The sequence below is a fragment of the Lates calcarifer genome, linkage group LG4 (genome assembly GCF_001640805.2).
Source record: "Lates calcarifer isolate ASB-BC8 linkage group LG4, TLL_Latcal_v3, whole genome shotgun sequence".
Taxonomy (NCBI): domain Eukaryota; kingdom Metazoa; phylum Chordata; class Actinopteri; family Centropomidae; genus Lates; species Lates calcarifer.
Window position 1 is genome coordinate 7,264,254 of NC_066836.1, and position 15,405 is coordinate 7,279,658.

The window sequence follows — 15,405 nt, forward strand, 5'->3', positions numbered from 1 at the left end:
GAAAAGTGGTTGACAGAATGTAGGAGAACCAAGAGAGCCAGGTGTTTAATTGTGTGGGTTCTGCTGCAAAATGTATTTAGTCGTATTTATTGTTTTTCCAAGCACAGGTGGTGAATTAGACCGGTTCTTTAAAAGTCACTTGATCATTACAGCTTTTTGCTACTTCCCACCACTTTTTAAACTTTTGAAAATTGTTGATTGCATGAACTAAAACCCTTAAAACACATCTACAGACTGTCCTAATGACTCAACAGTGGATTTACATTTCTCCAATTTATCCGATATTTTCAGCCACAAAATTAAACATCCTGTGTGTTAGGGAAAGCTAATGCTGGGACATATTTATCCGATCTTGAGTGGGCTAGTGATTTTCAAAGAGTGCTTTAATTCGTTAGAGCTGTCCGCATTTGCTCAGACTCCCAAGTACACAAAGCTAGAGCAAGAAAATGGAGATGAATGTAGACGAAATTCCTCTGGCTATCATGTGATTCATTGATGATGCTGATATTAACTCTAAAGCATTACACCCATTCCTCTTGGTAGACTTAAACCAGTCATGCCCAATTAAAGTTATCTTTGTTGTCTCTTGTGTGCATCCGCCTACCTCATACACCTGCGGAGTAACAGCCCTGCAGTGAATACTGCCTTTGTTCAGAGATCACAGTGGGGAAAAACAGGAACATTTCGTAATATGTCGTGTATGTACCCAATATAACACCACAAACAATAGCCATAAAAATGATCACCTTTTCTTTAACAGTATTAGCTTCCCAGTGGTGGTACTTATTGCAGAGTTACTGTACTGGATTGCACAGTATTGCATGGGTGTTCCTGTTGACATGTCCACATTCTGTACTACATAGACTTGTACAGTTAACTATTGTTGTTTCTGGCTGCTGTCATGGAGTTATTTGAAGCAGAGCTGTGGCCTGTCACTGTTTTAAACTTGAAGTTATGGCCACTGTCAATGGTCAGGACATATTGAATTCCTCATCTGAACCTTGTCTCTGGGTTTCAGGAGATATTGGAGATGTGACAAGACATGTGCATCTGTTAATATCTGCGCATTGTCAGGAACCGAAGGGGATGTCCGTGAATTGACATGTGCTATTAAATATCTGCCACAAACAGCCGCAACAGGCTTTCATTATTCAATTACAGATTTTACTGAAGACTTGTTTGTGAGAGCATGTCCGATGCGATCATCAATAGTGTTTCACCATGCGTGCACTCAGGCTGACACATTGCTTCCTCCATTAGAGGGGTAAGTGAAGTAAAAGGTCATCCTTTTTGCATTTTTGCCAGGGATTAATTACATTTTTGTTAGTCCCTACATTTATACACCCTCACTCCTGATGATCTTAAGTGAGAATGCTTTTACAAAGTTTTTATTGAAGTGTCATGTTTCACTCTAAACCAGACAAAAGGCCATCGGGGAGAGTGAGTCAGGCATCTGAATAGAAAGATCCAATAACATTTTTCCAGAAATTTAAGCAGCCTCAGTGAATATAAACACAGCCCGCGATGGAAGCTGTCACTCACAAATGTGCTCCTGAATCAAATTGATGTTTGAAGGGTCAAATGCAAGTCAAATGCTTACTTACACCTGAGCGCTCTGAACCCCGCAGACAGAAAGTAATTTTGTATCAAATCAATTTGTTCATTGCTTCATTCTGTTCTTTTTTACTTTAGTTAAAAGTGTTTTATCCTCAGTTAAGGTTAAACCTTTCTGTGCAGTTGTTAATAAAGAGGTTTGTTTGGCAGAGGAAACCCATGAAATATAAATTGTAAATCTGAATTGCACTGGCTAAATGACTAAACAGTTGATAAAAGCAGAAGACATATTTACAGACCTTAGTACAAGAAATCTCACATTGCTGTATACTATGAGCTACATGTGGATTATGGACATTGTGTAGACCTCAAAGCAAAATTGCTTTTGATTTCAGAGATATTTGACAGATTCTTTATTTTATTAGTCCTGGTTCATAATTGCACACTGTGTGTATTGTGTGGATTACTATAGATGACTTCATACACATGCTTTGATGTCAGTAACAGCAAACACTGCCTGTGTCTGTCTCTGTTCTTCTGAGTCATACGTAACCACAGATTAGACAACACTCATGAGAAAAACAGAAATCCCAGTACAATGGAAAACAATTACCAATCTAATATAAAAGCTGTGCAGATTGATTTATATCTTTTGTCATTTTTAGGCCACAGTTGTTGTGTTGACGCACATTCATATTTAATAATGTTTCTCATCTTTTTCCCAGCCTTTTTTTATTTAGTACAACACGTCACCTCCAAAATGACCATGGTAACACATCACTGATGCAGTCTCATAAAAAATGTGACATTATAACTATTTATTGCTATGCTAGTATTAATTTACTTCAAATTTAATGAGAGGATAAACCCCTTGTGATGCATCGTCTCTCATGTTAAAGGGGTCTTCTTGTATTATACATTAAAAAACAGCTGACATGTTTCTTAATGTTAATTTGTTAATAATAATGCTCCGGGCTTGTTGCCCTAGAGGTAAAGAGCGAGGTCCACCTTATAGCTCTACAGGCCAATGAGTCAACAGCTCCCCAGGCCCTGACTGGTTATGGATGGATGGGCCCGCTGCATGTCGGGGGGGGTTCTAATACCTACACGCAATGAGCTGGCTAATGGGAGTCCTTTCACCCTGACCCCTTTTCCTCACACATTTACACACCAAGCTCTCTTGGCTTACCCACTGGGCCATAGAAAGTAGGTGAGAATGGCTTGACTTACTATCAGCCTTATAACTTGGCCTTAAGCTTGACATTTTTCTCATGTTTAAGAGGCATAGTCCCATTTTCTCTAAAGCTGCTAAGCTTTGTTTTTCAAGGTTGTAGTTGATCGGTCTGCTTACAGCTGTTAAAGGCACTGTTGATTTTGCATGCATTACATATGCGTCAATATTTTTTAACCTGTTTTGCAAGGGAAGGGTGACTGAGCAAGCATGTTCAAACTCAGGTCTGCCCTGCTTCACACTTATAGTGTCAGGGCATGTTCACACCAAGCAGGAGCATTTACTTGTTCTTTTATTATTTGGCAGATAAAACAATACTTTCAAACAAAACTTTCATGATCACTGATTTATTGGATGTGGCCTTTGGGAAAAGCAGACCTCTGTCCTTTTCTGATGAAATTGTGGCGAAGTTAGAACCAAGATGGTGATTGAACCAACTACAAAAAATGGCCACAAAATGGTCAGTCACAGGTAGTAGAATCAGAAGTAGATTTGTTTTTCCTGTAAGCATTATAATTTGTAGGTCCCACTTTACCGATTTGTTCCAACCATTGAACAATTTTTGGTAAAAGGACATGTTTCTTTTGCGTCTTTGTGACTATTGACCAGCAACAGCAGTTAGCAGGTCATTCCACAATGTGATCATTTTAAACACCCATCACTTCTGCAAACCCCTACATAATCAAAGTTGAAGCTGTCGACATTGACTCACAGACTCTGTGTATTATTCATTATCTCTGACTGAGAGAATAAGTAAAGGCTGTCACAGGAGCCCAGTCAGTGAGGATTTAATTAACAGAACCTGCCACATTCCACTACATCCACTGCCTTTCTCAGAACTCATAAAAGCCATCCCTATCTGCTGTAATTACACTAAACATGTCACAATAAAGCTCTGCCAATGATTAATTTGAGTTGTGGAGAGGATCAATTAATTCATTTATTTGCAAACCGCCGCGCTGCTTCCTTTTGTAGACCCATTTCATTAATCGTCACGCTTCCTGATTTTTGGTTCTGTCCTTGTTCTTTTTTTCCAAGGCACCTGGAGGAATAACCTGTCTTATTAGCCACATTGCATTACCACAGAAATTTACCATGAGCCCTGAGGTTTTTTCCATCTTAGAGGCAGTTACATTAAAATGAGTAGTAAACCACAAACCGTGTACTCCGTAATACCATAATCTCAAGGGTCTTCAATCAAACTCCCTGTTAGTAGGACCACAAGGCAAGAAGTAGAGCTGTAATCTCAAAATGAAAGCCTACAGCTGTGCTACTCGTATAGCGTAGTTAATGGAGGATGTGATTCTGTGCAGCAGTGCTTGTCCCACAAGGTGACTCGGTCAGCATAACCATGTGAATTCAGAAGACCACCCTTGGGTTGCAGTAATGGGTCGGAGGCCACAGTTATGTACTAACCGGTGCGCCGCAGCATAAATAACAGGCGCGGGGCATCTGGCAGGGCCGTAGATCATACTGACGACGGTGGAAGTATGATATCAGATAGGAGAAAGAGGGAGAAGTAGAGATAAATAGGAAAGTGGAGAGAGGGAGATGATAAAAAGAGAGCGAGGGAAGGAAGGAAAGGAAGGAATTGGGGGGGGGATTAGATGACTGTTATTGATTATCTGCCTGTAGGCGAAGGAAGTAAGGCCAAATGTTCTGCTCAGCCAGACAAAAAAGTGTATTATTTCAAAGGTCATGGCATGCATTACAGTCTTTTACTCCAAGTACACTTGGATAAACACCAGAATAACAGCGCAATGATGTGACCACTAGTATGTAGGACTCGGCGTATTAACAGCCACATTAGCAGTGTTTTTGTTATGACTGTGTTTTTGTGATGGTCCGTTGCGTGCAGGTGCGTCTGTGCGTGCAGTTCATATATCCTGGGGACTGTTTGTTTGATGCACTCCTATCTCCATAGCAACTGCCATAACACCTGGTCTAAGAGATAGCGTGCCAGAGACAACAGACTTGACAAGACGTATTTTAATGCACGTTTCAAAAGCACATTGTACATTTGCATTCATTTCCCTGCTGCGTAATCCTAACTGTAGTGAATAGATTTATCTGCTTGATGATAAAAAAAGCTGTTGCATAATTGTCAGCTACGTCACTGCTCATACTCCGACTCAGGTCCATTTATGAAAAGATTACATTTTTTTTGCGTCTTATTGTCTTTGTTTTTCATTCTCCCCATCCTTTTCCACAGAGATTCTCACCATTTTCATGTCATTACAACAGTATTACATCAATGGCCTCCTTGCAGAGTCTTTGATGTTGGGGTGTGCCGTGTCATCCCTGCTGAGGAGACCTCTGCAGTGGGAGTTCTGCCAACTACTATTTCTCTGAAGAGCAAGAGGGTCTTGCTCACATGCCCTTCATGGCAGAACATGTGAGAAAACTTAACTCTGCGATGATTTGCAAGTCAAAAGTGCCGAGGCAGTTACATGAATACCATTCGGGTCTGTCTGCCTTTCTGTGGGGCCCATTAGTCGCTGTCTGAATGTCACAGTATTTCAGAAAGAAATGCCTGAAAGTACTATGATACTTATCAAACACATGCACATACTGAACCACAGGAAATGTTAATAAGCAGCAGCTATAATTACATATTTATTACTGTAAATGGACACACTGTTATGTCAAGATTTGTTCATGGATAACCATTACCTTTACAGTTAACATTTTCTAAGTGAACTTGCTGAATATTTTACACATCATCAACAATCCAACTATTCATGGAGCTCTTTCAGTTGAACTCATGTTAGCTTTGGCTTTCTGTTTGCACCTCCTGCTGCTGCCGACAGTTCTCACACTCTTCCGTGTCTCAGGCAGATGCAAATGTCTGGCTTGACGATGTTCTTGGCCAGAAATAGCCGTGGGCCAGTGAGCTTTGTTTCCGCAGACAGCTCGTCTGCTTTTCAGTGCCAGATTGACCCAAGACCAGTTGAGACACAGGCAGCACTTATTGCTCTATATTTAGTTTCCCTCACAGGTTGGACCAGCAGAAAGGTAAATAATTAAGAGGGTTTATCAGTTAAACATAAGAAACACTGAGACTGTAATCTCTGTAGTTATCATGCCAAACAAATTGAAGAACACAGATTTCTCCTTTATACGTTTAGTCATCAGTTAGAAGTTAACTGTTGTACTTCTCACACACAGGAAATGCCAAAATGGCCTACATATTCTCTAGACACGCATAAACCTTTTTTTTAACCTATAAAGACAGTACACTGATGTATGTTTAAAAGGGTAGATTTTAGAGCAGTAATATTTCATGAGGCAAGTGGCTGTGTTGCTGCCACTGTGGTCCTTTGGTTCGCGCTATCAAAGGAAACATCACCTTTAATTGTTGTCATCCATCACTTGGCAACAGGCACATGTGGAGATCAGAAGGCCTTTTATTTCTTGCTTGAAATGAGATCAGCTCAGATGTATAAGCTAAATAACTTAAGAGAGGCTCACTGTATCACCTTAATTTTTGATGGCACACGTTGATGCTAAATTTGATTAACTATTGATACAGAATGAAGCGAGATGCTGTGGGCAGCTTACAAGCATGCACACACCTCTGGTTGATGTTGAAGCAATGTTTTTTTCATGAATATTCCTAGACATATGTGTCCTCTGTATGTTTCATGATTGTAGGTTCTCTATGAAGGGGGCCTCTCTCCGGTGAAACCCCTCACTTGAAACATTCATGGCAGAACATGTCATTCACCACTTTATGCACTTGAGAGTTTAAGAAGGAAGGAGATACCAGAGCACACTGAAATGGAAATGAGGCATTTTTTTATGCAGAAGTGTTGTATCTTGTGGCACTATGTCAGGGCTCCCCTGTTATGAAGGGGATGGGGCGTCTAGAGTGTTTTCCCCCATTGAGATGAGTATGTTTGGGTTGAGGGAAAAACGCTGGCTGACGTTAGTGTGGGATTGAGCTCCAGCAGCCTCCCAGTGGGACAGGAGGACAGGGACGGGTCTCTTTCAGCAGGGCTCTGATTAGACCCATCGCCCTAGCTGCCACGCTCCACTCACACTGGTAATTGGAGCTGGCAGGAGGTTGGCATGCACCCCTCCCCTGCCCCCTCCTCTTCTCCTCCCTTCCCCTCTCCTTTTCACTTTTTTTTCTCTCTCTCTTCTCTCATCTAAATCTTACCTCACCTGCCTGTGGCTGTTACAGCACAAGCACACCTCATTGACACAATGTATCATGTTTTCTTAATTTCACTAATTATCACATTACGACTGGCTTTTCTCTTTACAAATGATGTTGCAAAAAATGTTCCCCATGCCTTTTGTGTATAGCTAAAGCCCCCACTGCTATCCTAATTTAGTAGTACAATCAGAAAACCACATTAAGCTTTACCCCTCTGCCCTCTCTTTTTCTACCGTACTGCTATAACCTCTGTAAACAAGTTCATTTGCTAAGCTGCTCATATTCCAGTATGACTCTGTGCGTGATAAACGGCTGTTGAGAGAACAATGGTCCTATTTACTTTTCAAATCATGGAGGAACCAGTTCATGTGTACCTAGCTTTACCTCAGACGTGTTTCTGGCCCTGCCTCTGGACTTATTCATTTGCAAATCCAGGGCGTTTCTACTACTTTTTGTTGCAACAACTGTATCACAGAAGCACTTTAAAAACAACTCAAAGTCCCATTAAAGACAGATTCGGACTCCTCACTATTAGACGTTTACTACACTATATTAGATCAGATGTGGTAAAATGGCTTGCATGAACCATGCATAATTTCAGGATTGTTTAGTCTGTATACATACACATAAATCACCAGTTCAATAGTTAGTTTGAGAGGTAGAAAACAATAAGCTCCTTACATGTCACACAAGACGTTTGTATTTTTTTATTTATTTATTCTTAGTTGTTGTTTTTCCCCCCGTACCACTGTTCATCTTAGTAATGCAGCACCTACGTGACATTATCGCAGTATTTTTGCCTTATTCGTATATTCCTGCCCAGACTAGACAGAGGAGTGCAGCTTTTTTTGATGAATTACACCCCAGCACAAGAGGGCCTTTTTATTAAAAATGCCCTCTATCTTGACAAACATCAACCTGCATCGCCTGCACTACTTCATTGGATTCTCTCCAAATTTCCCCATCCTTTTTCTTTTCCCTTCAAATTAAAGAGGACTGAACAAAGGCATGTCTTTGTCTTCCTGGGATGACAAGTTGGCAGACAAGGCCAGCCGCAGGAGCTGGGAGTAGTAGGAATCTAGACAGACAAGGCTCAAATCTTACACAATAGCTCGACAAGATCTTCGATAAGTGCATAGACAGAACTTTCAATTATTATTATTATTTTTTTTTTTTTTACCAAAAGCCAAGGACAACTTTAGAAAGCAATGCTGGATGAGGGATGCATGGTTTTGCAACTAAAAATTTCACCTTTTTATAGTGAGCATTATGTTAATAATCAAACCAAATTCTAATGATTAACTGTTTAGCCTTTACAAGAGATTTCCAGATGTTACACAGTTCTTCATGGTGCAAGGTTAGTCAGTTTAATTATTTATATTCTTTCACGGCTATTTTAAAATCATACAATTTGACATTGTATGAGTACAAAGAACATGATTTCAATGTGAGTCGAATCACAGTGATTGTGCAAACCTAGGCTTAGGCAAGATGCTTGAAGGTATGAGTGGCCTGCATGTCAAAGACTCAATCATCATCTTGTCTTTTGCCTAACCCTTGAGAGTCCAGGTAGCTTATTCAAACATAAAACCGTATTTTCAGCTGTACAGGTCTCCTAACAGATAGAACTTTTTAGGTCCAGCTCAATTCTTTACGTTATGGACATTTATTATCTTTGCTTTTAATATACATTTTTGAACATGCAGCCTGAGGTTTTGTTTATTTTGTTTAAATAGTACCATTTGAATAGTACCATGTTTTTTTCCTATATCCATACCAATGGAGTCCATTTTATTAGCTTAAGATATAGAACATATTTTCTGTATTTTCCCTGGTTGTGCTATCTCGAGAGAAACTAACCTTTGATATTTCCTGCCCCCACCCCCCACTCTCCATCTGTACAGACTGTGGAAATAACATTAAAGACGAGCAGCGCTCTGCCTCCTACATATGTGTAACGCTGGCTGTATATGCAGCCTGCCCAGTATTCCATTCAACAATTTTGTTGTTAGACTTGACACACCAAGTGAAGCCTTGGTACACCAATCTTTCTACTAATCAGACATACTGTGAAATAAATGTCCACCAACTGTAACCTGCAGTAGAAACATTAAGCAGCAGTAGGGGATAGATTCATGTATAAGCTGTGCAGCAGCTGTTTGCCTTTTAAATTATTCCCTGTTTGTGCTTCCTGATATGACAGAGCCGCTGACTCGTGTAATAACTCCTTTGGGGTCTTTCACCCTGTTTTACCAATGGCTTGCATTTTTCACAGCTCAGGAACATTTGCCAATAATCTTAAATCATAAATATTCTATAGGCGCCAACACAAGAGGGTTTGGTGGGAAATATCCTATGCTGATATTTCAGTTTCAGTTCCACAAAACACTGCTGCATACATTTCCCCCCCAGTAAGGCAAGAGGTTGCTGTATGTATATTCTAAAAGAAACAGGTCAAATCTTCAGATATTCATCTTAAAATATGGTATGACAGACTTCTCAGTCCTCCTCTGTACAATCCCTGAGGTAACTGGCTAGGTGTGATTGACAGGTCAGTGTCTTGCCTCTCTCAATCGATTGGTTTCTACCATATAGTACAAGGTTACAGCTTATTAAATCTATAGAAATGTTAATCAGTGTTTACCAATGGATTCATATTCAGTTGATTTACACCTGCTTACACTACTTCGTCATTTGACTGGCATAGACCGACACATGTTGTGCAAAGATAAGGCTGTTAAACTTTCTAATTTTGTATAAAGACTACTTCTGGGCTATAAAACGGACAGTTTTATTAATATTAATTGATTAAATATACAGCATGAAGGCATTTTTGGAAGTGCCATTTTTGCCAAAATCCAGATAATATCCCAGCATAGGACGGTGCTGCTACATCACTGCATAGACAAACATAGCACCTAATTTAACTCTGCACCAAGGTCCCCAAACACAGCTTACTGTCCCTGAACACAACAACTTGAACCCATGCCAACTATGCCTCCCACCCCTGCGAGTGCATACATGAGAAAATTGGATCCTTGTCAGCAGCCACAAAGGGACCGCCTGTCAGGCGATCTGTGGCCATTATGAATATATTCTAAGTGAATTATAAGTAGGTGAGACTGGAGTTCAGCTCCCTCTAGGTTTGGTAAAATTCAGTGGTTTCCCCACATTTCACCTTATAACAGCAGAGGAATGTATTATTTTGTTAATTTCTGGGCACTAAACTCTCCATTTTTAAAACATATCTTGTAAATAAACCCTCATTCAGAAAATTACTGTCTGGCCTGAATCTACCAGGTACTTTTCTCTTTCATCCTTTATTCCTTTCTCCATCTCTGTCTCTCTCTACCTTTTCCCTTCTCTTTCTCTTTGAAGGTTAGAGAGAGCAAACCACAAAGGAACACAGGGCACTACTGTTACCATTATTCATACAATGACAGATTGTACAGTATTATTTCATTGTGCTGTAGTTGCCTCTTTTGTAGAGGTATCCTGATTTCGGTTGGGATGTCTGAAAAACGAATCCTACATCGTTAGACAGGAAGTAAGCCTCGCCACAAAGATAAGAAGCCATGCAGAGATCTGTCAACTACATTTGAATATGAGACAATCCGGGCTGCAGGCCAAAGACAAGGGTGAAGGGATCAACAACTGCTCTACTGGAGATCAGAGGAAAGAGACAACACTGATACTTGTACTCATGCTCCAGCCATATATGTTTGCTTGTGGATATTTGACTTAGACATGGCAAGTGATCCCTTAGAATCCATTGTGAGTTAGGCAGCCTCATTGCTGATGGAATCTCACAGCCAATTATATCGAAATCAAAACATATGTAAATTTCCCCACTGTGGATTATTAAGATAATAAAGGATTATTATCTTATTATTATCATGATATAGATGTCTGCTTATGAAAGTAAAAAAAAAAACACAAAACACACACCAATAATGCTTTACATGGCGTAAATGTAGTCAGTTAGAGTCAGTAGTAGATTTTTAAGTAGCATTTGGTAGGTTTTTTATAAGCAAAAACTTAGACTTAAGGCAATCCTTCAAGCAAGAGAGCAATATACTGTATGTAGTTATAACTTCTTATAGCTAATGGTCGATGTGAGATGGCCTTGTAGCAGTGCTCACAATAGAGAATCAAAAGAGGGTGCTCGTTTTTTCTCAAACGAATCAGTGTTAAGTGAACAGCGTTTTTACCTTAATTTATCGGAGAAGTTTGCAGAGAATGATATTTATTTATTTATTTATTAAACCCATGAATGCATACATTTCCAATCACAGTCTTGTATGGATGACCACTCCTGTGGGGTACTTGAATATTTAATACCTTGCTCCAGGACAACTTAGGGAAAGTTCCTGTCTTATTGTCCTCCTCACCTATCTTGACATAAATCCTCTTGAATACATCTTAATTTTTAAGTAATGATTGGTTAATTTCTAGAGGCCGGTCAGTTTTATTTCTGACATTGTTATCTCGTTCTAGATTTGCCTAACTTTCCTAAACAGTCAAATCTCTATCATGTATTGATGCTGTTCATCCTCTGAGACCTTTGCTCATTGTTAACCTACAGTTCGGGATCTTTTCATATTGAACCAACGGCAGGAGTTATAATCATCAGCACTTTCATCAGCACACCAAGGACACATCCACATCTGAGGAAAAAGATAAAGATTACATGTTTCAGAGCAAACTGATAATTAGACTTTGCAAGGGCCATCATGTTACCTCTTTGCTAAGGTTGTCCAAAGGTTAAATTAGTATTTAATATGAGCCTGAGCTGAGCCTGAGGTCTGGGACTTGGATTTTGGTTCAGCAGCACAGTTAGGCTATGTCAGTGACAGTTTTTGTGACAAATGCAACTTTATTTTTAATTTAAGAGACTAAATGTGGATTACAAAACCATTTTAAGGATCATAACATAACACTCTGAGATACTTGTTGAGGTGTTTCCTCACGTTTTGTGAGGTCGAAAACATCTGACTTGTGGTACACAGTGACACAACTTGTCATTACAGAGTGAGACAGGTGTTGAGAGGTGATAGTCTGTCATTTTCAAGCCAGGAAAAATGTAGCTTAGTAGGTTTTTACTTTCAAGGCAGCACAGTGATGCAGTGGTTAGCGCTGTCACCTCACAAGTTCGAACCCTGCTTCACCTGAGGCTTTACTGGGTGATGTTTACATGTTCTCCCTGTGCCAGCGTGGGTTTCCTCCGGGTACTCCGGTTTCCTCCCACAGGTTAGGTTAACTAATGACTCTAAATTGCCTGTAGGAGTGAATGTGAATGGTAGTTTGTATATGTCAGCCCTGTGATAGACAACCAGTCTGTCCAGGGTGTACCCTGCCTCTCGCCTCATGTCAGCTGGGATTAGCTCCAGACCCCCTGCGACCCTCAAGAGGATAAGCAGTATAGCTAATGGATGGGTGTTTACTTTCACGACTATTGAAATCCCATATGCCAAAGCTGAGCCTGAGATGTACTAGGACTATATATTATCCATATCCATATTTTGATAATCTTATGACATGATATCTGATATCAGTATATATTTGTGAGAACAACAACCTCTCACCTCAGAATCCCAAATTCTGCTTTAAGGATTATACTTAATGTGTTGTCATGGATATGCCATTACATTGATTATGATGAGTTGGATTATTCAAATAGGTTTGTTTAGCTCGCTAAGCCTAAGGCGGCTCATTTATGCATGGGTGCCCAAAGGCAGATTGCAACTATCCTTCCTCTGTCTAAACCTGAGACTCCCCGTGCTGGGTAATAAGCCTGCTATGATAATCAATCAGAGAGAGGATTTTTTTTCAACCAAATTTGAAATCCAAATCAGCATCAGTTCTGCCATTTCCCAGTAATATCTTCTGCTCTTACACTAATTTTTTTTTTTGTGTGTGTGTGCGTTCTGATTGCTATTTGGCCTGTAGCACCTGAAATGTATTTGCTCTCTTTCATCCTCTTCTCTGTCCTTGCCAGCTCAACAGCTTTGATGCACTCAACACCTCTCACAGCAATTGAGAGCCTATTCTGTCAGAATCTTTTTGTAAACACCTTTTTTCCTCTTCTTGTTTATTTTTCTATTGCTCTATGTCTGTGTCTGTACTAAAAATTTACCTTTTGCAAATTCTCAGAGAACCAGATCCCCCATGGATTCCCCACTATCGACATGGGTCCCCAGCTGAAGGTGGTTGAAAGGACCAGAACTGCCACCATGCTGTGTGCTGCCAGCGGAAACCCAGACCCAGAGATCTCCTGGTTCAAGGACATGCTTCCTGTGGACATCAGCAGCAGCAACGGACGCATCAAACAGCTTCGCTCAGGTACAATTTGATTTGATATGATCTAATTTCTTTGTTACTCTACATGACATATGGAATATGTAAATTATAGCAAAGGCAAGTTGCAGAGTAAAAGATGACATTAAATGCCAACAGACATGAGTCATGTTAGACATGAGGATGATGTGAAAACTTAAAAGGCCTTTGTTGTCATATATGACTTCATGTATTCTCTTTCATCACAAAGGACATGAAAGTTTTATTCAGCTTGTCACTGTCACCTTTATTAGGTGGCTCAGTTCTTACAGGATTTTATTCCACACAACAGCTGCACTCACTTATAAAGTAACACAGAAGTTGGAATGAAGTTGCTCCTGTGTTTCTGCAATGTTTGACAGTGATACATGAGCTTGCGACCTTGCAAAGTGCAGAAAGAGAATTTTTCACCATATTAAATAATCCTTAATCCTCTCTTAAACATGCAGCTGGGTCACAATGAGGCCAGCCAATGATGTATTAGCTTGGATTCAACCTTGGAAAAAAATAAAAAATCAATGAGGTACTCTTTGTTCACAGTATCAGTCCACTTGATAAATAAACAGTGCTTGCCTGACCTGGATCAGATGAAAAAGGTGTAAGGTGGAAAGATTAGTGGCTTTTGACCAGGTTCAGTCTTGTCACTCCTTACTAAATCTACCTCACTTAGAGAGTGTCAGGCCAGGCTGCAGGTCTGAGGCCCCAAAGATTAAAGATGAGAGCTACTCCAGAAAAAGCCTGGCACTAAAGCTGCCCAGTGGAAGCTGAATAGGGGTCAGTGGAGCATGTTCACTCAGACTGTCCACATTCTTGCAATATTAAACTGTGGCTCTACTACAACCCAAAGTACAACCCAAATTAAATACAGATTTATCACAAATTAGATACTAACACAACTACTTAATTGTTTGATAATGTTTTTATTGCAGGGATAAAATTGTGCATTAAACAGTTTTTTTTCACTTCTAGGAACAAACTTTTAATTAGTTTTCTTCCTCACACATAGTCAGAGTGCCTGAAAATGTGCTGATATGTAATGCCCTCAGACTAACAATTCTTTTTTATCCAGCACCCTGCTCTTGACACCTGCTGCCATATCAGGATTTACATTACTGCATATGACCTGAAATTAGGCCAATTTTTGCGATGGCAGGAAAAAGCACATTCATTTCCTGCCACAGTTGAACAGAGAAGCCAGACCCGGTTCTTCTTATTGCATCATACTTTGCTGGATTTTCAGCGAGCACACAGACACATTTGGTCTATCTTTTCACACCATCCAAATCATTCACTCTGTAGAGATACTAACTTCTTTTCAATTTAATACCTCTGACCTGAATACGTTTTGCTGTGCATCACTCTATTTACTGTGTATGACTTTCATTCATTTCTCTTGCCCATTTCACTAACTGCTGTCTGCATAAATGCAGTCTGTACAAAGAGTGGGGGTGATCTTAACTTGGAAAGCTTAATTTAAAAAAATGCTTAAATTGCATTTTAATGCTGCTGTGAAGTAAGGATAAATGTGGTTGTAGCTGTTGTCTGTAAATACAAAAGTAGCAGCATTATATTTCAAAATGTTTACCATGCAGATGGGATCCTTCTGTGTTGTTTTTGGTCATTTACAGACAGCATGTGCAGTCCAGAATTTATACTTGCTTCGTAGCATTGATTAAGTACGCTGAACTTTGTCACATTGCATTTAAGTGGCTTCTCCACCGTATCAGGTTTTTTTTTTTATCTTTGGCCTGTCAGAAGCCATGTTTTTTCTCTCCCACTGTTGTAAGTGGCTTACTAACTAATCTCTCAACCCTGTTTGCATCGAAATTACTCCCACCTAGGTGGTACACCAATTAGAGGTAAGGATGATAAATAAAGTGTGTTGGAAATTATCACATCAACACCATTCCCTCACATCCACATCAGACCCCTGCATCCCCCCCAAACACCACATCACCGGGTTCATTCACGTTGTTAGAGCCAACTCACCCTCTTCCACTTCCCCCTTTCGTCTCTTCCTAACATGTTCCGTCTGATCATGTTCTGTCTGCTGTATGCTCCTTAACAAACAAATGATCACCAACCCTGATGTCAGGAGACTGAAAATGTCCAAGGTGTTATC

The 15,405-nt window shown here is 40.0% G+C and overlaps 1 protein-coding gene across 14 annotated transcripts in view; it reads left to right on the top strand.

Annotated features, from left to right (window-relative positions):
* Positions 1–15,405, top strand: part of LOC108884197 (receptor-type tyrosine-protein phosphatase F) — a 159,076-nt gene that overhangs the window by 74,411 nt on the left and 69,260 nt on the right. For 7 of the 14 annotated variants that reach the window (XM_051069903.1, XM_018677922.2, XM_051069909.1 and 4 more), the window contains 2 exons: positions 13,101–13,289; positions 15,125–15,142. In XM_051069903.1, coding sequence (XP_050925860.1) covers positions 13,101–13,289; positions 15,125–15,142 — 207 coding nt within the window. The remainder of the gene's footprint in view (positions 1–13,100; positions 13,290–15,124; positions 15,143–15,405) is intronic. The other 7 variants (XM_051069904.1, XM_051069914.1, XM_051069907.1 and 4 more) reach the window with 1 other exon arrangement.